Source organism: Pezoporus flaviventris, unplaced genomic scaffold, assembly GCF_033815535.1.
Source record: "Pezoporus flaviventris isolate CSIRO_AGI_PZ_B2104156 unplaced genomic scaffold, CSIRO_AGI_Pfla_v1 ptg000253l, whole genome shotgun sequence".
In the NCBI taxonomy this organism is placed as follows: Eukaryota; Metazoa; Chordata; class Aves; order Psittaciformes; family Psittacidae; genus Pezoporus; species Pezoporus flaviventris.
The window spans coordinates 1,121,774-1,144,764 of NW_026892800.1; the positions used below are offsets into that span (position 1 = coordinate 1,121,774).

At 64.0% G+C, this 22,991-nt stretch overlaps 2 protein-coding genes across 2 annotated transcripts in view; one reads left to right on the top strand and one right to left on the bottom strand.

Moving 5' to 3' along the window:
* The window catches only part of SHISA4 (shisa family member 4), a 71,658-nt gene extending 54,987 nt beyond the window's left edge, over positions 1–16,671 (bottom strand). The window contains exon 1 of the mRNA XM_061442850.1: positions 16,664–16,671. The gene's annotated coding sequence lies outside the window, so the exon portion shown is untranslated. The remainder of the gene's footprint in view (positions 1–16,663) is intronic.
* CELSR2 (cadherin EGF LAG seven-pass G-type receptor 2) overlaps positions 444–22,991 on the top strand; it is a gene marked incomplete at its 3' end in the record, with an annotated part of 38,560 nt that continues 16,012 nt past the window's right edge. The window contains 16 exon segments of the mRNA XM_061442833.1: positions 444–3,810; positions 6,949–7,596; positions 9,893–10,115; positions 10,462–10,577; positions 11,279–11,367; positions 12,857–13,014; positions 13,739–13,902; positions 14,674–14,799; positions 16,525–16,688; positions 18,269–18,448; positions 19,482–19,595; positions 20,279–20,447; positions 20,668–20,809; positions 22,205–22,325; positions 22,405–22,588; positions 22,696–22,797. Coding sequence (XP_061298817.1) covers positions 444–3,810; positions 6,949–7,596; positions 9,893–10,115; positions 10,462–10,577; positions 11,279–11,367; positions 12,857–13,014; positions 13,739–13,902; positions 14,674–14,799; positions 16,525–16,688; positions 18,269–18,448; positions 19,482–19,595; positions 20,279–20,447; positions 20,668–20,809; positions 22,205–22,325; positions 22,405–22,588; positions 22,696–22,797 — 6,067 coding nt within the window.

Here is a 22,991-nt window from a genome sequence, read left to right on the forward strand (position 1 = left end):
TGTGTGCTCCCTGTGTGCTCCGTGTGTGCTCCGCGTGTGCTCCGTGTGTGCTTCGTGTGTGCTCCCTGTGTGCTCCGTGTGTGCTCCGTGTGTGCTCCCTGTGTGCTCCGTGTGTGCTCCGTGTGTGCTTCGTGTGTGCTCCCTGTGTGCTCCGTGTGTGCCCAGTGTGTGCTCCGTGTGTGCTCCGTGTGTGCTCCCTGTGTGCTCCCCGTGTGCTCCGTGTGTGCTCCGTGTGTGCTCCGTGTGTGCTCCGTGTGTGCTCCCCGTGTGCTCCCCGTGTGCTCCCTGTGCCCCCCCTCCCCTCTCCCCCTCCCGCCGGTGCCCGGGGCGGGGGCGGTGTCGGCGTCGGTTCCTTTAAGCGCTGCGCGGTCCCGGTGCATTCTCGGGCCCCGCCCCGGCGGGCGCGCGCGGGGCTCGGCGGGCACCGGCGGCAGCAACCGGCCATGGGCGCCGCGCGCCTCCCGGTGCTCCCGGTGCTGCTGCTGCTGCTGCTGCCCGCGCCGGGACCCGGCACCGCCACCGCCCCCTGCGCGCCCGCAGCGCCCCTGCCGCTCCTGCGGCCCCGCGCCGGCACCGGGGACAGCGGCAGCTCCGCCGGCGGCACCGGGGACAGCGGCGGCGCCACCGCGCTCAGCACCGGCTGCGGCGGCGCTACCGGAGGGGAGCGAGGCGTCGGCAGCGCCGGAGCCGGGCAAGGCCGCGCAGGCAGCGGGGGCGCTGGAAGCACCGGAGGCACCGGAGGCCCCGGGAGCACCGGAGACGCTGTGGATGCCGGAGGCACCGGGAGCACCGGTGGCGCTGGGAGGACTCAAGTCCTCCAGGACCCCGCTGGCACCGGGAATACTGGGCCTAATGGGGACACCGGGAACGCCGACACCCCCGTGGGCACCGGGGGTGTGATGGACGCCTGGGATATTGGGGGCACTGTGGATACTGGGAGCGCTCCAGTCCCCAGGGACCCCGGGAAGACCGCAGGCACCGGGGCCATGGGGGACCCCAACCCCACGGGGCCCCGCCGGCGCCGCAGCCCCAACACGGCGCCGCAGTTCCAGCCCTCCAGCTACCAGGCATCGGTGGAGGAGAACCGGCCGTCGGGAACGCCGGTGCTGCGGGTGTCGGCGCTGGACCCGGACCCGGGTGATGCGGGTCGGCTGCGCTACGCCATGGCCGCCCTGTTCGACAGCCGCTCCGACGGGCTCTTCGCCATGGACCCCGTCACCGGCGCCATCGCCACGGCCGCGCCGCTGGACCGCGAGAGCAAGAGCACGCACGTGTTCCGAGTGACGGCCACGGACCACGGCGCGCCGCGGCGCAGCGCCATGGCCACGGTGACGGTGACGGTGACCGACACCAACGACCACGACCCGGCCTTCGAGCAGGCCGAGTACCGGGAGAGCGTGCGGGAGAACCTGGAGGTGGGCTACGAGGTGCTGACGGTGCGCGCCACCGACGGCGACACCGGCCCCAACGCCAACATCCTTTACCGGCTCCTCAACGGCGCCGGCGTCAACGAGGTCTTTGAGATCGACCCCCGCTCCGGTGTCATCCGCACCCGCGGCCCCGTGGACCGCGAGGCTGTGGAAGCCTTCGAGCTGCTGGTGGAGGCGGCGGATCAGGGCCAGGAGCCGGGGCCCCGCAGCGCCACGGCCACGGTGCGCATCGCGGTGGAGGACGACAACGACAACGCGCCGCAGTTCAGCGAGAAGCGCTACGTGGCGCAGGTCCCCGAGGACACGGCGCCCACGGCGGCCGTGCTGCGGGTGACGGCCACCGACCGCGACAAGGGCAGCAACGCGCTGGTGACCTACAGCATCGTCAGCGGCAACACCCGCGGCCACTTCTACATCGACGCGCAGACGGGGGCCCTGGACGTGGTGACCCCCCTGGACTACGAGGCCAGCAAGGAGTTCACCCTGCGCATCCGGGCGCAGGACGGCGGCCGCCCGCCCCTCTCCAACATCAGCGGCTTGGTCACGGTGCAGGTGCTGGACGTCAATGACAACGCCCCCATCTTCGTCAGCACCCCGTTCCAGGCCACCGTGCTGGAGAACGTGCCCCTGGGCTACTCCGTCCTCCACGTCCAAGCCATCGACGCCGATTCGGGGGACAACGGCCGCTTGGTTTACACCCTCCTGGAGACCGGCGCCGGCTTCCCCTTCGCCATCAACAACGGCACCGGGTGGATCGTGGTGGCCTCCGAGCTGGACCGGGAGGCCGTGGACTTCTACAGCTTCGGGGTGGAGGCGCAGGACCAGGGGAACCCCCCCATGGCGTCCTCGGCCAGCGTCACCGTCACCGTGCTGGACGTCAACGACAACAGCCCCGAGTTCACGCAGCGGGAGTACGGCGCCCGCCTGAACGAGGACGCGGCCGTGGGCAGCAGCGTCCTCACCGTGTCGGCCGTGGACCGCGACGCCAACAGCGTCATCACCTACCAGATCGCCAGCGGCAACACCCGCAACCGCTTCTCCATCACCAGCCAGAGCGGCGGCGGGCTCATCTCGCTCGCCCTGCCCCTGGACTACAAGCTGGAGCGGCAGTACCTGCTGACCATCGCCGCCTCGGACGGCACGCGCCACGACACGGCGCACGTGGTCGTCAACGTCACCGACGCCAACACGCACCGGCCCGTCTTCCAGAGCTCCCACTACACCGTCAACGTCAACGAGGACCGGCCGGTGGGCACCACGGTGGTGGTGATCAGCGCCACGGATGAGGACACGGGGGAGAACGCCCGCATCACCTACCTGATGGAAGACAGCATCCCCCAGTTCCGCATCGCCGCCGACACGGGCGCCGTCACCACCCAGATGGAGCTGGACTACGAGGACCAGGTCTCCTACACCTTGGCCATCACGGCGCGGGACAACGGCATCCCGCAGAAGTCCGACACCACGTACCTGGAGATCCTGGTGAGCGACGTCAACGACAACGCGCCCCGGTTCCTGCGCGACTCCTACCAGGGCTCCGTCTACGAGGACGTCCCCGCCTTCACCAGCGTCCTCCAGGTCTCGGCCACCGACCGCGACTCGGGCCTCAACGGCCGCGTCTTCTACACCTTCCAAGGTGGGGACGACGGCGACGGCGACTTCATCATCGAGTCCACCTCGGGCATCGTGCGCACCTTGCGCCGCTTGGACCGCGAGAACGTGCCGCTGTACGCGCTGCGGGCCTTCGCCGTCGACAAGGGGGTGCCGGCGCGGCGGACGCCGGTCGCCATCCAGGTGACGGTGCTGGACGTCAACGACAACCCGCCCGTCTTCGAGCGCGACGAGTTCGACGTCTTCGTGGACGAGAACAGCCCCATCGGGCTGGTGGTGGCGCGCATCACGGCCAGCGACCCCGACGAGGGCTCCAACGCGCAGATCATGTACCAGATCGTGGAGGGCAACATCCCCGAGGTCTTCCAGCTGGATATCTTCTCCGGGGAGCTCACCGCCTTGGCCGACCTGGACTACGAGACCAAAGCCGAGTACGTGATGGTGGTGCAGGCCACGTCGGCGCCGCTGGTCAGCAGGGCCACGGTCCACGTGCGCCTCCGCGACGCCAACGACAACAGCCCCCAGCTGAAGAACTTCGAGATCCTCTTCAATAACTACATCACCAACCGCTCCGGGAGCTTCCCCGGGGGGGTCATCGGCCGCATCCCCGCCCACGACCCCGACGTCTCCGACAGCCTCACCTACGCCTTCGAGCAGGGCAATGAGCTCAACCTCGTGCTGCTGGACCCGCGCACCGGGGACCTGCGCCTCAGCCCGGCCCTGGACAGCAACCGCCCCCTCGAGGCCGTCATGAGGGTCTCTGTCTCGGGTAAGACCCACACACACCCGCTCCCCCCCCCAAGCTCCATGGGGTGGGATGGGGATGGGGAAGCCCCCCCCCCCACCCCGTTGGGCATGGAGAGAGGTGTTTTGGGGTCCCACCGTCCCCATCTGGATGGGTTCGGGTGATGGGGATGCTCCCCCACCACCACCCCAGACATCCCATTGAAGGCAGGGTTGGGGATGCTCCACCACCACCACCCCAGACATCCCATTGAAGGCAGGGTTGGGGATGCTCCCCCACCACCACCCCAAACATCCCATTGAAGGCAGGGTTGGGGATGCTCCCCCACCACCACCCCAAACATCCCATTGAAGGCAGGGTTGGGGATGCTCCCCCACCACCACCCCAGACATCCCATTGAAGGCATGGTTGGGGATGCTCCCCCACCACCACCCCGGACATCCCATTGAAGGCAGGGTTGGGGATGCTCCCCCACCACCACCCCGGACATCCCATTGAAGGCAGGGTTGGGGATGCTCCCCCACCACCACCCCGGACATCCCATTGAAGGCAGGGTTGGGGATGCTCCCCCACCACCACCCCGGACATCCCATTGAAGGCAGGGTTGGGGATGCTCCCCCACCACCACCCCAAACATCCCATTGAAGGCAGTTGGGGTCCCCAGCAGCCCCATGTCCCGGCCTCAGGCCTGGGGTGTGTAGGGGGTATGAGCCCCACTGTGTGTTTCGGGTCTGGATGGTTCAGGACCCTGTAGCAGGGGGTTGGAGGGCAGGACCCTCTGTGTGTGTTGGGGGGGTCCTGGCACCTCGTTGTGTGCGTTTGGGGTGGGGAGGGCAAGACTCACTGCAAGTGTCTGGGGGGGTGCAGAGCCTGGACCTGGTTTTGGGGGGGCTGAGCCTGCTGTGTGCATGGGGGGGGGGGTCCCAGTGCCCTTACGTCCATGTTATGGGGGGGTTGATGGGTGAATATGGGGGGACTCAGGGTCCAGTGCAGGATGGGGGGGGGGGAAGTCGTGGCACCCCCCTCTCTCCGTGGTGGGGTCCCCATTGCAGCTGCACACAGAGGGGGGGCACAGGGCACAAAGGGACCCCCATGGCCAGGCTGGACCCCCCCCCCCCTCCCTCCCATAGCGTGGGGCCCCAGGGAGGGGAACAAAGGCCCCGGCCATAGCCAGGACCCCGCGGCCGCAGCCATGGCAACGTCATCCCCATCCCCATCCCCCCCCCCCCCAACCGGCACCAGCCACCGGCAGAGCCCCGGCCCCACCGCCCCTCGGTGCCTCCCCCTTCCCCACCGCTTCCCCATCTGTCCCTGTCCCAGGGAGGTCACCACGAGGGGTCCTGTCCCTTTTCCCAGGGGCCCTGTTCCCTTTCCCATCGCACAGGATGGACACCCCATAACCAGCACCATCCCACTGCCCCCATCCCATGGTGGTCACACTGCTGGCATGCACCATGGGCACCAAAGTCCCCATCTCCCCATCCCCATCCCATGGTGGCCACATGGGTTGGACACCCCATCACCGCCAACATCCCCCTCACCACACCATCCCCATCACTGCCACCATCCCCATCACCGCCACCATCCCCCTCACCACACCATCCCCATCACTGCCACCATCCCCATCACCGCCACCATCCCCCTCACCACACCATCCCCATCACCGCTACCATCCCCATCACCACCACCATCCCCATCACTGCCACCATCCCCATCACCCCACCATCTCCATCACCCCACCAACCCCATCACCACATCATCCCCATCACCACCACCAACCCCATCACCACATCATCACCATCACCACCACCATCCCCATCACTGCCACCATCCCCATCGCCACCACCATCCCCATCACTGCCACCATCCCCATCACCCCACCATCCCCATCACCCCACCATCCCCATCACCACCACCATCCCCATCACCACCACAATCCCCATCACCGCCACCATCCCCATCACCGCCATCATCCCCATCTCGTGGTGGCCACATGGGATGGACACCCCATCACTGCCATTATCCTCACCCCATGATGGCTGCATGGGATGGACACCCCATCACCACCATCATCCCTATTCCATAGTGGCCATGTGGGATGGTTGCCCCATAACCACCACCATGCCCATCCTGCGGTGGCCATATGGGATGGGTGCCCATCACCACCACCATACCAATCCCATGGTGGCCACATGAGATGGGTGCCTGTCACCCCCACCATCCCCATCACCACCACCATCCCCATCCCATGGTGGCCAGATGGGATGGGTGCCCACCACCATCACCACCACCATCCCCATCCCATGGTGGCCAGATGGGATGGGTGCCCATCACCACCACCATTCCCATCACCACCACCACCACCCCATCCCATGGTGGCCATATGGGATGAGTGCCCATCACCACTACCATTCCCATCCCTGTCCCATGTTGACCACATGGGATGAATGCCCATCACCACCACCATCCCGATCACCATCACCACCGCCATCCCTGTCCCATATTGACCACATGGGATGAATGCCCATCACCACCAACATCCCGATCACCATCACCACCACCATCCCCATCCCTGTCCCATGTTGACCACATGGGATGAGTGCTCATCACCACCAACATCCCAATCACCATCACCACCACCATCCCCATCCCATGTTGACCACATGGGATGAGTGCCTATCACCACCAGCATCCCCATCGCCACCACCATTCCCATAATCATCCCCCCCCCCCTCCCCCATCCCATGGTGGCCAGATGGTATGGGTGCCCCTCACCACCACCATTCCCATCACCACCACCATCCCCATCCCATGGTGGTCAGATAGGATGGGTGCCCACCACCATCACCGCCACCACCCCATCCCATGGTGGCCATATGGGATGAGTGCCCATCACCCCCACCATTCCCATCCCCATCACCCCCCCCCCACCATCCCTGTCCCATGTTGACCGCATGGGATGAGTGCCCATCACCACCAACATCCCCATCACCACCCCCCCACCACCCCATCCCATGGTGTTCTGATGGGATGGGTGCCCACCGCCACCCCCATCCCACATTGACCCCATCAGATGAGTGCCCACCCCCCTCCATCCCCATCCTGCGGTACCCAATGCTGACCCCTCCATCACCCCCCCCTTCCATCCCCTTCCACCCGCAGACGGCATCCACAGCGCCGCGGCGCAGTGCACGCTGCGGGTGACGGTGATCACGGACGAGATGCTCAGCAACAGCATCACCCTGCGCCTGGCCGACATGTCCCAGGAGCGCTTCCTCTCGCCGCTGCTCAGCCGCTTCCTGGACGGCGTGGCGGCCGTGCTGGCCACCCCGCGCCACCGCGTCGTCCTCTTCAACATCCAGGCCGACACCGACGTGGGCAGCGCCCGCATCCTCAACGTCAGCCTCTCGGTGCTGCTGCCGCCGGCCCCGCCGCCCGCCGCCCGCTTCTTCTCCTCGGAGGAGCTGCAGGAGCGGCTCTACCTCAACCGCTCGCTGCTGGCCTCCCTCTCGGCGCAGCGCGTCCTGCCCTTCGACGACAACATCTGCCTGCGCGAGCCCTGCGAGAACTACATGCGCTGCGTGTCCGTGCTGCAGTTCGACAGCTCCGCGCCCTTCCTGGCCTCCGACACCATCCTCTTCCGCCCCATCCACCCCGTGACGGGGCTGCGCTGCCGCTGCCCGCCCGGCTTCACCGGCGACTACTGCGAGACCGAGATCGACCTCTGCTACTCCAGCCCCTGCGGCGGGCACGGGCGCTGCCGCAGCCGCGAGGGCGGCTTCACCTGCGAGTGCCACGAGGACTTCACCGGTGAGAGGGCCTGGCCCCTTGCATCCTCTTCCTCGTCCCCTTCCTGGGTGTCCCCGTAGCATCCCTTCATCCATCCCTGCATCCAGCCTTCCTCTTGTGGCCGTGCTCAGCATCCCTTCAGTCTGCTCCTCTTCCTCATCCCCTTGGTGTCCTGGCTGCATCCCTTCATCCATCCCTGCGTCCTGCCTTCCTCCTGTGGCCGTGCTCGGCATCCCTTCAGCCTGCTCCTCTTCCTCATCCCCTTCCTGGGTGTCCCTGTAGCATCCCTTCATCCATCCCTGCATCCAGCCTTCCTCTTGTGGCCGTGCTCGGCATCCCTTCAGCCTGCTCCTCTTCCTCATCCCCTTGGTGTCTCGGCTGCATCCCTTCATCCATCCCTGCGTCCTGCCTTCCTCTTGTGGCTGTGCTCGGCATCCCTTCACCCTGTTCCTCTTCCTCATCCCCTTCTTGGGTGCCCCGGCTGCATCCCTTCATCCATCCCTGCATCCAGCCTTCCTCTTGTGGCTGTGCTCAGCATCCCTTCAGTCTGCTCCTCTTCCTCATCCCCTTGGTGTCTCGGCTGCATCCCTTCATCCACACCCTGCATCCAGCCTTCCTCTTGTGGCCGTGCTCGGCATCTCTTCAGCCTGCTCCTCTTCCTCATCTCCTTCCTGGGTGTCCCCATAGCGTCCCTTCCTCCATCCCTGCATCCAGCCTTCCTCTTGTGGCCGTGCTCAGCATCCCTTCAGCCTGCTCCCTTCCATCATCCCTCCATGCATCTCTTCCTCTTGGTGTCCATCCCCATCATCCCATCAGTTTCCTTCCTCTTCCCCTTTTTGGATGTCCCTCATCCAGCTCCTCTGCACACCTCTGTCCTCCACCCATAGCTTCCTCTTGGTGTCCGTCCTTGTCATCCCTTCATCCAGCTCACCTTCATATTCCCCTTATCAGATCTCCTTTTATTGTTCCCTTATACAGCTCCTCTGTAGCTCTCTTGGCATCCGTCTTCATCATCCTTTCATCCAGCTTCATCTTCCCTTTCTTGGATGTCCCTCCATCATCCCTTCATCCAGATCCTTCATAGCCTTCCATCCATCCTTCCTCTTGGTGTCCATCCCTTCAGCCAGCTCCTGCTCATCTTCCCCTTATCAGACATCCCTCCTTCACCCAGCTCTGCATCCCTCCTTCATCCAGCTCTGCATCCCTCCTTCACCCAGCTCTGCATCCCTCCTTCATCCAGCTCTGCATCCCTCCTTCACCCAGCTCTGCATCCCTCCTTCATCCAGCTCTGCATCCCTCCTTCACCCAGCTCTGCATCCCTCCTTCATCCAGCTCTGCATCCCTCCTTCACCCAGCTCTGCATCCCTCCATTCTCCATCCAGACCTTCCTCTTGGTGTCCATCCTCATCATCCCTTCCTCACATGTCTCCTCATCAGCATCCCCATTGTCCCTGTTTCTTCCTTCCCTCCAGCTCTCCATCCCCCTCCATCATCCATCACCCTTGCACCCCACGCCCCTCAGCCCTCCATCCTCTGACCCCATCACCCCACCTTCGTCCGTCCCTTTTAGTCTCCCTCCACCATCCATCCCCATCAGCCTTCATCCCAGTCCTCACCTCATCCATCCCTTCTGCTGACCCTCCGCCACGCATGGGGGTCATGCCTTCATCCTGCCCCCTTCAGCCTTTCATCAATCACCCTTTCCTTCCTCAACTGTCCATCCCTCCTCCATCCTTCCTCCTTCCATCCCTCCTCCGTCCTTTATTCTTCATCCCTTTATCCATCCCTCCTCCATCCCTCATCTCTCCTCCCTCCTCCATCCTTTCTTCCTCCCTCCCTCCCTCCTCCCCTTTGTCTCCAGCACCTTGATCTTCCTCCTCCTCCTCCATCATCCGCTTCCTCTCCCCATCATCCACTGCCCTCTCCCCATTCCCCCTCCCCTCTCCCCCCCATCCCCTCCATATCCCCCCCATTCCCCTTGTCCCCCCACCCCAGTGAGGTCCCTGCAGGATGCCCATGGGGACATCACTGGGGCAGAGCATGGGGACACCCAGTGCCCACAGCAGTGGCCTGAGGGGGGTGACCCCCACCCCATGGGTGGCACTGGGGACACCCCCAAAGCCCACGGGAGGTGGGGGGCAGCAGGCGGGGGGGGGGGGAAGCCTGGGTTGCCATGGCAACGGGAGGCGGTTGCCAGGGTGATGGGGCTGGGGCTGGAGCTGCTCTGATGGGGAGGGGGGGGGGTGTGTTGGGATTCCCCCCCCTGCACCCCCCAATTGGGGGTCGGGGGTGCCGGTGCCATCGGGGGCTCGTGCAGGGGAGCGCTGTGAGCTCTCGGCCCGGGGGGGCCGCTGCACGCCGGGGGTCTGCCGCAACGGGGGCACCTGCCTCAACCTGCTGCTGGGGGGGTTCCGCTGCCAGTGCCCCCCCGGGCACTACGAGAAGCCCTTTTGCACCATGAGCACCCGCAGCTTCCCCCCCCGCTCCTTCCTCACCTTCCGTGGCCTGCGCCAGCGCTTCCACTTCACCCTCGCCCTCACGTGAGCACCGGGAGGGGGGGACACATCGGGTGGGGGTCCCATGGGCATCCGATGGGGTGTGGGGTGATGGGTGCCCCGTAGGCAATGGGATACGGGGATGGGATGTGGGTGACGGCGTCGCGTGGGCTGGTGGGGATCCCATGAGCACCGTGTGGGGTGGGGAGCGATGGGTGCTCCGTCGGCAATGGGGGACAGGGGGATGGGTGCCACGGTGGCGCCACGCGAGGTGGGGGCAATAGGGGTGGGGTGGCATGGGGGCAGTGGGGTGATGGGTGCTGCGGTGCCCCGGGGCAATGGGGCGCTGCGGGGGGGGCCGGGCAGAGCCTGGCACTTGTCCCTGCGCCAGGTTCGCCACGAGGGAGCGGGACGGGCTCCTGCTCTACAACGGGCGCTTCAATGAGAAGCACGACTTCGTGGCGCTGGAGATCGTGAGCGAGCAGCTGCAGTTCACCTTCTCGGCAGGTACCGGCACTGCACGGCACTGCACAGCACTGCAGAGCACTGCAGAGCACCGCAGGACAATGCCTGGCGCTGCATGGCACTGCATAGCACCGCAGGGCACTGCAGAACACTGCATGGCACTGCACAGCACCGCACGGCACTGCAGGACAATGCCTGACGCTGCATGGCACTGCATAGCACTGCATGGCACTGCACAGCACCGTATGGCACTGCATAGCACTGCATGTTAGTGCAGGGCACTGCACAGCACTGCAGGGCACTGCAGGACGCTGCTGGGCGCTGCATAGCACTGCAGGACACTGCACAGCACCACATGGGCACTGCAGAGCACCGCAGGACAATGCCTGGCGCTGCATGGCACTGCATAGCACTGCAGGACAATGCCTGGCACTGCATAGCACCGCAGGGCACTGCAGAACACTGCATGGCACTGCACAGCATCGCAGGGCACTGCAGAACACTGCATGGCATTGCACAGCACTGCAGGGCACTGCACAGCACTGCCTGGCATTGCACAGCACTGAATAGCCTGTGCACTGCATCCCATGCATCCCACCCCGGCACTGCGTCCCTGGGTCGCGTACCCCTGGCGCTGCACCCCCTGTGTTATGTCCCTGGCTCTGCACCCGGGCACTGCCGGGCACTGGATCCCGGGCACTGCATCCCCTGCATGCCCCCTGCCGCAGCTGCTGCTCCCGCAGGTGAAGCCACCACCACCGTGTCCCCATTCGTGCCGGGAGGCGTCAGCGATGGGCAGTGGCACCGCGTCCAGCTCCACTACTACAACAAGGTGGGGGGGGCACGGGGGGAGCGGGCAGGGGGTGAAGGGATGGAGGGAGGAGGGATGGACGGGAGAGGGGTGAGGGCTTGAGGGGGACAAAGGGGCAGGGGGAGCAGAGAAGAGGTTGGGGGGCAGAGTTGCAGGGAGGGGGTTTGGGGGATGGAGGGAGGGAGGGATGGAGGATGGATGGATGATGGATGGATGATGGATGGATGGATGGATGGATGATGGATGGATGGATGGATGGATGGATGGATGATGGATGGATGGATGGATGGATGGATGGAGGGATGGATGGATGGATGATGGATGGATGATGGATGGATGATGGATGGATGGATGGATGGATGGATGGATGATGGATGGATGATGGATGGATGATGGATGGATGGATGGATGGATGATGGATGGATGATGGATGGATGATGGATGGATGATGGATGGATGGATGATGGATGGATGGATGGATGGATGGAGGGATGGATGGATGGATGATGGATGGATGATGGATGGATGATGGATGGATGGATGGATGGATGATGGATGGATGATGGATGGATGATGGATGGATGATGGATGGATGGATGATGGATGGATGATGGATGGATGGATGGAGGGATGGATGGATGGATGATGGATGGATGATGGATGGATGATGGATGGATGGATGGATGGATGATGGATGGATGATGGATGGATGATGGATGGATGATGGATGGATGGATGATGGATGGATGGATGGATGGATGGATGGATGATGGATGGATGATGGATGGATGATGGATGGATGATGGATGGATGGATGGATGATGGATGGATGGATGGATGGATGATGGATGGATGGATGGATGATGGATGGATGATGGATGGATGATGGATGGATGGATGGATGGATGGATGGATGGATGGATGGATGATGGATGGATGATGGATGGATGGATGGATGGATGATGGATGGATGATGGATGGATGGATGGATGATGGATGGATGATGGATGGATGATGGATGGATGATGGATGGATGATGGATGGATGGATGGATGATGGATGGATGATGGATGGATGATGGATGATGGATGGATGATGGATGGATGGATGGATGATGGATGGATGATGGATGATGGATGGATGGATGGATGATGGATGGATGATGGATGGATGATGGATGATGGATGGATGATGGATGGATGATGGATGGATGGATGATGGATGGATGGATGGATGGATGGATGGATGGATGATGGATGGATGGATGGATGGATGATGGATGGATGGATGGATGATGGATGGATGATGGATGGATGATGGATGGATGATGGATGGATGATGGATGGATGATGGATGGATGGATGGATGGATGGATGGAGAGAGGGAGGGAGGGAGGGATGGCATGGGCAGGGGGAAGGAGGAGGCTGAGGAGGCAGTGAAGGCTGTTGGTCCATGGGGCTGTGGGACCACGGGGCCGCCCCTTCCCCCCCAACACTGACGGTGCCCGCAGCCGGTGCTGGGCCGCTCGGGGCTGCCGCAGGGCCCCTCGGAGCAGAAGGTGGCCGTGGTGACCGTGGATGAGTGCGACACGGGGCTGGCGCTGCGCTTCGGAGCCCGGCTCGGCAACTACAGCTGCGCCGCGCAGGGCACCCAGAACGGCACCAAGAAGTGCGGGGGGGTCCCCATGGACATTGGGCGCTGGGGGGGGGGCGGGGGGTCCCTTGAGGGTCACTGAGGGTTCCCATTGTGGGGGTGTCCCTTGGGGTCCCCATGGGTGAGGGAGTCTCTCAGGGTCCCCATAGGTGGAGGGGGGGTCCCTTAGGGGTATGGAGGATGCTTTGGGGGTCCCCATGGGTGGAGGGGTTCCTTCGGGTTTCTATGCACTGGGAGGGGTTGAGGGGTCCTTTGGGGGTCCCTCAGGGTCCCCGTAGGTGAAGACATCCCTTGGGAGGGCCCCTTGGTGCTCCCATGGGTGAGGGGGTCCCTGGGGGTCCCCATGGGTGAAGGGGGTTCCTTAGGGTTTCTATGCACTGGGAGGGGGGTGAGGGGTCCTTTGGGGGTCCCCATGGATCCCCATGGGTAAAGACATCCCTTGGGGGTTTTCCCTTGGGGTTCCCATGGGTAAAGACATCCCTTGGGGGGGGAGGTCCCTTGGGGTCCCCATGGGTGAGGGGGTCCCTTAGGGTTTCTATGCACTGGAAGGGGAGTGAGGGATCCTTTGGGGGTCCCTCAGGGTCAGCATGGGTGAGGGTGTCCCTTGGGGTCCCCATGGGTGAAGACATCCCTTGGGGGGGGTTCCCTTGGGGTCCTCATGGGTGAGGGGTTCCCTTGGGGTCCTCCTGCACCAGAAGGGGATGGGGGGGGTCCCTCACGGTGCCGGTGGGTGCCGCAGGTCGCTGGACCTGACGGGGCCGCTGCTGCTGGGGGGGGTGCCCACCCTGCCCGAGAGCTTCCCCATCCGCAGCCGCCACTTCGTGGGGTGCATGCGGCACCTGCACATCGACCAGCGCCCCGTGGACATGGCGGCCTTCATCGCCAACAACGGCACCCTGCCCGGTGCGGGGGGCACCCATTGGCCATGGGGGGGCACCCATTGGGCGTGGGGCGGGGCAAACATTGGAAATGGGGGTGGCACCTATTGGGTGTGGGGGGGGCAAACATCGGAAATGGGGGGGCACCCAATGAAATAGGGGGGAAACCCATTGGGCGTGGGGGGGTGCACGCATTGGGCATGGGGGGGCACCCATTGGGCGTGGGGTGGGGGGCAGACATCGGAAATGGGGGGGCACCCACTGTGCATGGGGGGGAAGCCATTGGGCATGGGGGGGGCACCCATTGGGCATGGGGGGGCACCCATTGGGTATGGTGGAGGCAAACATTGGAAATGGGGGGGGGCACCCATTGGAAATGGGGGGGTGCATGCATTGGGCGTGTGGGGGGGGAAACATCGGAAATGGGGGGGCACCCACTGTGCATGGGGGAGCACCCATTGGGCATGGGGGGGGCAAACATTGGAAATGGGGGGGACCCATTGGGCATGGGGGGGCACCCATTGGGCATGGGGGTGGCACCCATTGGGCGGGGGTGGTCACCCATTGGGTATGGGGGGGGCAAACATCGGAAATGGGGGGGCACCCATTGGGCATGGGGGGGGCGCCCATTGGGCATGGGGTGGGGGGTGTGGGGATGGGGCTGTCACCGTGATTGGCCTTGAGCACTTGAGGACCTGACAGGGTCCTAGTGCCCCCCGCTGGCACCATGGGGGGATGGGGAGGGGGTACAAGCATCCATCCCCAAACGCTCCCATGTGTGCCCCCCCCACCCAAGGGTGCCCAGCCAAGAGGCCGCTGTGTGACAGCGACACCTGCCACAACGGGGGCACCTGCGAGCAGGACTGGGACAGCTTCAGGTGCCGCTGCCCCGCGGGCTTCGGGGGCAGGACCTGCCAGGAAGGTATCAGGGGCTATGGGGCGGTTCATGGGGGCCATGGGGGTCTATGGGTGTCCATGGGTGTCAATGGGTGCTCCATGGGTGTCAATGGGTGCTCCATGGGTGTCCATGGGTGTCAATGGGTGCTCCATGGGTGTCCATGGGTGTCCATGGGGGTCTATGGGTGTCAGTGGGTGTCAATGGGTGTCCATGGTTGCTCCATCGGTGTCAATGGGTGTAAATGGGTGTCCATGGATGTCCATGGGTGTCAGTGGCTGTCCATGGGTGTCAGTGGCTGTCCATGGGTGTCCATGGGTGTCCATCGGTGTCAATGGGTGTCTATGGGTGTCAATGTGTGCTCCATGGGTGTCCATGGTTGCTCCATGGGTGTCCATGGGTGTCCATGGGTGTCAATGGCTGTCCATGGGTGTCAGTGGGTGTCCATGGGTGTCAATGGCTGTCCATGGGTGTCAATGGCTGTCCATGGGTGTCCATGGGCGTCAATGGGTGTCCATGGGTGTCCATGGGTGTCAATGGGTGCTCCATGGGTGTCCATGGCTGTCCATGGGTGTCCATGGGGGTCTATGGGTGTCAGTGGGTGTCCATGGGTATCAGTGGGTGCTCCATGGTTGTCCATGGGTGTCCATGGGGGTCTATGGGTGTCAGTGGGTGTCAATGGGTGTCCATGGTTGCTCCATCGGTGTCAATGGGTGTAAATGGGTGTCCATGGATGTCCATGGGTGTCAATGCCTGTCCATGGGTGTCCATGGGTGTCCATCGGTGTCAATGGGTGTCAATGTGTGCTCCATGGGTGTCCATGGGTGTCCATGGTTGCTCCATGGGTGTCCATGGGTGTCCATGGGTGTCTATGGGTGTCCATGGGTGCCAATGGGTGTCAATGGGCGTCAGTGGGTGTCCATGGGTGTCCATGGGTGTCAATGGGCGCCAATGGGTGTCAATGGGCGTCAGTGGGTGTCCATGGGTGTCAATGGGTGTCAATGGGTGCAATGGGTGTCAATGGGCGTCAATGGGTGCTCCATGGGTATCAATGGCTGTCCATGGGTGTCAATGGGTGTCCATGGGTGTCCATGGGTGTCCATGGGTGTCCATGGGTGTCAATGGCTGTCAGTGGGTGTCAATGGATGTCCATGGGTGTCAATGGCTGTCCATGGGTGTCCATGGGTGTCAATGGGTGTCCATGGGTGTCCATGGGTGTCAATGGGTGTCCATGGGCGTCCATGGGTGTCAATGGGTGTCTATGGGTGTTAATGTGTGCTCCATGGGTGTCCATGGTTGCTCCATGGGTGTCCATGGGTGTCCATGGGTGTCAATGGGTGTCCATGGGTGTCTATGGGTGTCTATGGGTGTCAATGTGTGCTCCATGGGTGTCCGTGGTTGCTCCATGGGTGTCCATGGGTGTCAATGGCTGTCCATGGGTGTCAATGGGTGTCCATGGGTGTCAATGGGTGTCCATGGGTGTCAATGGCTGTCCATGGGTGTCAATGGGTGTCCATGGGTGTCAATGGGTGTCTATGGGTGTCAATGGGCGTCAGTGGGTGTCCATGGGTGTCAATGGGTGTCCATGGGTGTCAATGGGTGTCTATGGGTGTCAATGTGTGCTCCATGGGTGTCCATGGTTGCTCCATGGGTGTCCATGGGTGTCCATGGGTGTCAATGGCTGTCCATGGGTGTCAATGGATGTCCATGGGTGTCAATGGGTGCCAACGGGTGCTCGCCCCTGCCCCGCAGCCGTGGGCGCCCCGCAGCGCTTCGAGGGCCGCAGCCACGTGTCCTGGGCGGGGCTGGCGCTGCCCCTGGCCCTGCCCTGGCGCATGCGCGTCCAGCTCCGCACCCGGCACCCGCGCGGGCTCCTCCTGCGGGCGGCGGCGCCGCCGCTCAGCGTCAGCGTGGAGGTGAGGGGGGCGTGGCCATGAGGGGGGCGTAACCATGGAGGGGGCGTGGCCATGGGGAGGTTCATAGCCATGGGGGGGCATGGCCATTGGAGGGGGTAATGGCCATGGGGGGGGCATGGCCATACGGGGGGGTCATTGCTATGGGGGAGTATGGTCATGGGGGGGGGGGCATGGCCATGGGGGGGGGGGGGGGGGCGCATGGCTATTGGGGGGTATGGTCATGGATGGGGGCATGGTCATGGGGGGGACATGGCCAAGGGGGGAGCCATGGCCATGGGGGGCTCATGGTCAGGGGTGGGGGTGTGGCCATAGGGGGGGCATGGTCATGGGGGGGGGTCGTGGCCATGGGGGGAGTCATGGCCATTGGGGGGTCGTGGCCATAGGGGTGGCATGGTCATGGGGGGGTCGTGGCCATGGGGGGAGTCATGGCCATTGGGGGGTCGTGGCCATAGGGGTGGCATGGTCATGGGGGGGTCGTGGCCATGGGGGGAGTCATGGCCATTGGGGGGTCGTGGCCATAGGGGTGGCATGGTCATGGGGGGGTCGTGGCCATGGGGGGAGTCATGGCCATTTGGGGGTCGTGGCCATAGGGGGTGCATGGCCATGGTGGGGCATGGCCATGGGGGAGTGTTTGCTTTGGGGGGGTATTGCCAAGGGGGTCCTGGCCTTGGGGCTTTGGTGTCCTTGGTGGGGCTGTCACCCCCTGGGGTGCCCTGGCGGAGGTTCTTACGGGTGTTGCCATAGGGGAGGTGTTGCCATGGGGGGGTCATTGCTATGGGGAGGTGTTGCCATGGGGGGGTCATTGCTATGGGGGGTTGTTGCCATGGGGGGGGGTCATTGCTATGGGGGGTTGTTGCCATGGGGGGGGGTCATTGCTATGGGGGGTTGTTGCCATGGGGGGGGGTCATTGCTATGGGGGGTTGTTGCCATGGGGGGGGGTCATTGCTATGGGGGGTTGTTGCCATGGGGGGGGTTATTGCTATGGGGAGGTGTTGCCATGGGGGGGGTCATTGCTATGGGGGGTTGTTGCCATGGGGGGGGGGCATTGCTATGGGGGGTTGTTGCCATGGGGGGGTGTCATTGCTATGGGGAGGTGTTGCCATGGGGGGGGTCATTGCTATGGGGGGTTGTTGCCATAGGGGGGGTCATTGCTATGGGGAGGTGTTGCCATGGGGGGGGTCATTGCTATGGGGAGGTGTTGCCATGGGGGGGGTCATTGCTATGGGGAGGTGTTGCCATGGGGGGGGTCATTGCTATGGGGAGGTGTTGCCATGGGGGGGGGTCATTGCTATGGGGAGGTGTTGCCATGGGGGGGGGTCATTGCTATGGGGAGGTGTTGCCATGGGGGGGGTCATTGCTATGGGGAGGTGTTGCCATGGGGGGGGTCATTGCGATGGGGAGGTGTTGCCATGGGGGGGGTCATTGCGATGGGGGGTTGTTGCCATGGGGGGGTCATTGCTATGGGGAGGTGTTGCCATGGGGGGGGTCATTGCTATGGGGAGGTGTTGCCATGGGGGGGGTCATTGCTATGGGGGTTGTTGCCATGGGGGGGTCATTGCCCTGCCCCTGCTCCCCCCCAGCTGGCCGAGGGCCGGCCCGAGGCCGGGCTGTGGCAGGGGGGGGCCCCCCTGGCCCGGCTGCGGCTGCCGCAGGCGTGGGTCAGCGATGGGCACTGGCACGAGGTGGAGCTGGGGCTGGAGCCAGGGGGGGCCCCGGGGCCCCCCCGCCTGCGCCTGGGCTGCGACTACGGCCGGTACCAGGTGAGCCCCCCCCCCCGCTCCCTATGGGCACCTGTGGGTGTCCCTGTGCCCCTCTGCTCCCTATGGGTGACCCTGTGCCCCTCTGCTCCCTATGGGTGTCCCTGTGTCCTTCTGCTCCCTATGGGTGTCCCTGTGCCCCTCTGCTCCCTATGGGTGTCCCTGTGTCCCTCTGCTCCCTATGGGTGTCCCTGTGCCCCTCTGCTCCCTATGGGTGTCCCTGTGTCCTTCTGCTCCCTATGGGTGTCCCTGTGTCCTTCTGCTCCCTATGGGTGTCCCTGTGCCCCTCTGCTCCCTATGGGTGTCCCTGTGCCCCTCTGCTCCCTATGGGTGTCCCTGTGCCCCTCTGCTCCCTATGGGTGTCCCTGTGTCCCTCTGCTCCCTATGGGTGTCCCTGTGTCCTTCTGCTCCCTATGGGTGTCCCTGTGTCCCTCTGCTCCCTATGGGTGTCCCTGTGTCCCTCTGCTCCCTATGGGTGTCCCTGTGCCCCTCTGCTCCCTATGGGTGTCCCTGTGTCCCTCTGCTCCCTATGGGTGTCTCCGTGCCCCTCTGCTCCCTATGGGTGTCCCTGTGTCCTTCTGCTCCCTATGGGTGTCCCTGTGCCCCTCTGCTCCCTATGGGTGTCTCCGTGCCCCTCTGCTCCCTACGGGTGTCCCTGTGTGCCTCTGCTCCCTATGGGCACCTGTGGGTGTCCCTGTGTCCTTCTGCTCCCTATGGGTGTCCCTGTGCCCCTCTGCTCCCTATGGGTGTCCCTGTGCCCCTCTGCTCCCTATGGGTATCCCTGTGTCCTTCTGCTCCCTATGGGTGTCCCTGTGTCCTTCTGTGCCCTATGGGCACCTATGGGTGTCCCTGTGTCCCTCTACTCCCTATGGACACCTATGGGTGTCTCCGTGCCCCTCTGCTCCCTATGGGTGTCCCTGTGTCCCTCTGCTCCCTATGGACACCTATGGGTGTCTCCATGCCCCTCTGCTCCCTATGGGTGTCCCTGTGCCCCCCTGCTCCCCGTGGTGCCACCAGGGCTGTCCCTGTCCCGCAGGCTGTGACCAACGTGTCCCTGGAGCTGGGGGAGCTGCAGCTGCAGACCCTGAGCATGGGGGGGCTGCCGGGTGATGGGGGCACCGTGGAGCAGGGCTTCCGCGGCTGCATGCAGGTAATGCACCGGGACGGGGCCAGCGGGGCCGTGGGCACAGCGTGGGGCAGGACGTGGGGGCATCGGATGGGGCATGGGGTGGGTGACTGTGCCCTGGTGTGGGGACAAGAGATGGGGGTGCGAGCATGGGAATGGGGCCGTTGGGTATGTGTGGGGGCACAGGGATGTGAGCAAGGGGTCTGGGCATGGGAATGGGGACAGGGTGGAACTCCTGGCGGGGGTTATGGGGAGACACAGGGGGTGCTGGGCTCTGGGGAGGAAACTGGGGCCCAGTGGTGGTGGTGGTGACACTGTGTTGGTGCCACTGATGGTGCCACTGATGGTGACACTGTGCTGGTGACACTGATGGTGACACTGTGCTGGTGACACTGTGCTGGTGACACTGATGGTGACACTGTGCTGGTGACACTGTGTTGGTGACACTGTTGGTGACACCGTGCCGGTGACACTGTGCTGGTGACACCGTGTTGGTGACACTGATGGTGACACTGTTGGTGACACTGTGCCGGTGACACTGTGCTGGTGACACTGTGTTGGTGACACTGATGGTGACACTGTTGGTGGCACTGTGCCGGTGACACTGTGTTGGTGACACTGATGGTGACACTGTTGGTGGCACTGTGCCGGTGACACTGTGTTGGTGACACTGATGGTGACACTGTTGGTGGCATTGTCGATGCCAGGGCCTGCATCTGGGCGAGGCGGGTGCTGGGGCACTGCACGTGGCCGCGGTGTCGCGGGTGGCTGTGACTGCGGGCTGTGACCTCCCGGACCCCTGCGCCGGGGGGCCCTGTCCCCCCCACAGCGACTGCGCCGGCCATGGGGACACCGTCACCTGCCGCTGCCACCCGGGTGAGCGAGGACATGGCCCCGGGCGCTGACACCCCCTCATTGCTGTCCCCATGGCTCTGACACCCCCTTATTGCTGTGCCCCCCATCACTGTCCCCATGGCTCTGACACCCCCTCATTGCTGTCCCCATGGCTCTGACACCCTCTCATTGCTGTCCCCCCCATCCCTGTCCCCACGGCACTGCCCCCCCCAGTGACACCCGCTCCCCCCTGTCACCCCAGGGCACTTTGGGGACAGCTGTGTCAGTGCCTGTGCCCTCAACCCCTGCCACCCCCCGGCCACCTGCGCCCCCCAGCCCGGCTCCGTGCACGGCTACGCCTGCCTCTGCCCCCAGGGCCGCTTCGGGCCCTACTGCGAGCACAGGTCAGTGCCCCCCGGCATGTGGTGGTGCGAGGGGTGCCTGGCACACACGTGTGTGCATGTGTGCGTGTGCGTGTGTGTATGCAAGTGTGCGTGCGTGTGTGTGTATGCATGTGTGTGTGTGTGGGAGGTGTGTGTGTGCGCGCGCGTGTGTGTATGCGTGTTCGTGTGTGTGCACGTGTGTGCGCGTGTGCGCATGTGTGCGCACATGTGTGTGCGTGTGTGTGCGCATGTGTGCGCATGTTTGCGCGTATGTGTGCACCTGTGCGCGCGTGCGCATGTGTGCACATTTGTGTGCGCGTGTGTGTGCATGTGCACTTGTGTGTGTGTGTGCGTGTGTGCGTGTGCACGTGTGTGTGCACTTGTGTGTGGATTGTGTGTCTGCGTGTGTGTGCACGTGTGTGTGTGTGCACGTGTGTGTGCATTATGTGTGTGCATTGTGTGTGTGCATGTGTGTGTGCATTGTGTGTGTGCGCATGTGTGTGCATTGTGTGTGTACATGTGTGTGTGCCTGTGCACGTTTGTGTGTGCATGTGTGTGTGTGCATGTGTGTGTGCGCGTGTGCACTTGTGTGTGTGTGCGCGTGTGCGCATGTGTGCGCACATGTGTGTGCGTGTGTGTGCATGTGTGCGCGTATGTGTGCACGTGTGCGCGCATGCACATGTGTGCACATGTGTGTGTGCACATGTGTGTGTGCGCGTGTGTGTGCGTGTGCACTTGTGTGTGTGCACTTGTGTATGGATTGTGTGTCTGCGTGTGTGCGCACGTGTGTGTGTGTGCACGTGTGTGTGCATTGTGTGTGTGCATGTGTGTGCATTGTGTGTGTGTGCATTGTGTGTGTGTGCATTGTGTGTGTGTGCATTGTGTGTGTGCATGTGTGTGCATTGTGTGTGTGTGCATGTGTGTGCATTGTGTGTGTACATGTGTGTGCGCGTGTGCACTTGTGTGTGCACGTGTGTGTGCGCATGTGTGTGTGTGCGCGTGTGCACTTGTGTGTGCATGTGTGCGCACTTGTGTGTGTGGTGTGTGCACGCATGTGTGCACGTGTGTGCGCGTTTGTGTGCACGTCTGTGTATGCATATGTGTACACGTGTGTGTGCATGTGTGTGTGCATGTGTGTCTGTACATGTGTGTGTGCACGTGTGTTTGTGTGCATGCCTGTACATGCATGTGGATGTGTGTACGCGTGTGTGTTCACGTGTGTGTGTTCACGTGTGTGCACGTGTGTTTGTGTGCACGCCTGTGCATGCATGTGGATGTGTACACGTGTGTGTGCACGTGTTTCTGTACACGTGTACGTCCGTTCACACGTGCGTGTGCTCTCCCGTCCAAGGGGCTCGGTGCTGCCCCCTCGCGGTGCCCCCCCCCCCGTTCACGCCCTGTCCCCCGGTGCCGCAGGGAGGCTCCGCCGTGCCCTCGGGGCTGGTGGGGGCACCCCACGTGCGGGCCCTGCAACTGCGACAGCGCCAAAGGCTTCGACCCCGACTGCAACAAGACCACGGGCGAGTGCCGCTGCAAGGTGGGACCTGCCCTGCGCCCGCCCCCCGACGGCGCCCACCACCCCCCAGCACCGTGACCCCCGTTGTTCCCCCCCATAGGAGAACCACTACCGCCCGGCGGGCAGCGGCTCCTGCCTGCTCTGCGACTGTTACCCCACCGGCTCCCTGTCGCGACGCTGCGATAGCGCCACGGGGCAGTGCCCCTGCAAGGCCGGGGTCATCGGGCGCCATTGCGACCGCTGCGACAACCCCTTCGCCGAGGTGACGGCCGGCGGCTGCGAAGGTGCGGGACAGCGCCCCCCGGCGGCCGCCCCCCGCCATGGCCGCGGCTGGCGGCGGCTGCCCCCCGGCGGTGACCGCGCTCTGCTCTCCCCCCCCCCCCCCCCCCAGTGAACTACGACAGCTGCCCCCGGGCCATCGAGAGCAGCATCTGGTGGCCACGGACCCGCTTTGGGTTGCCCGCGGCTGCCCCCTGCCCCAGGGGGGCTGTGGGTAGGTGGGGGCACCACAGGGATGGGGCGCGGGGGGGTAATTGGGGAGAGGGGGGGGGTGGGAACCGGTGGGGTGCGGGTGGTGGCGTGGATGGGGTGGGGGTGAGAAGGGGGTGATGGGGGGGTGGTGGTGATGGGGGGGGTGGGATGGGGTGGGGTGGGGTGGGGTGGGGTGGGGTTGGGTTAAGATGGGAT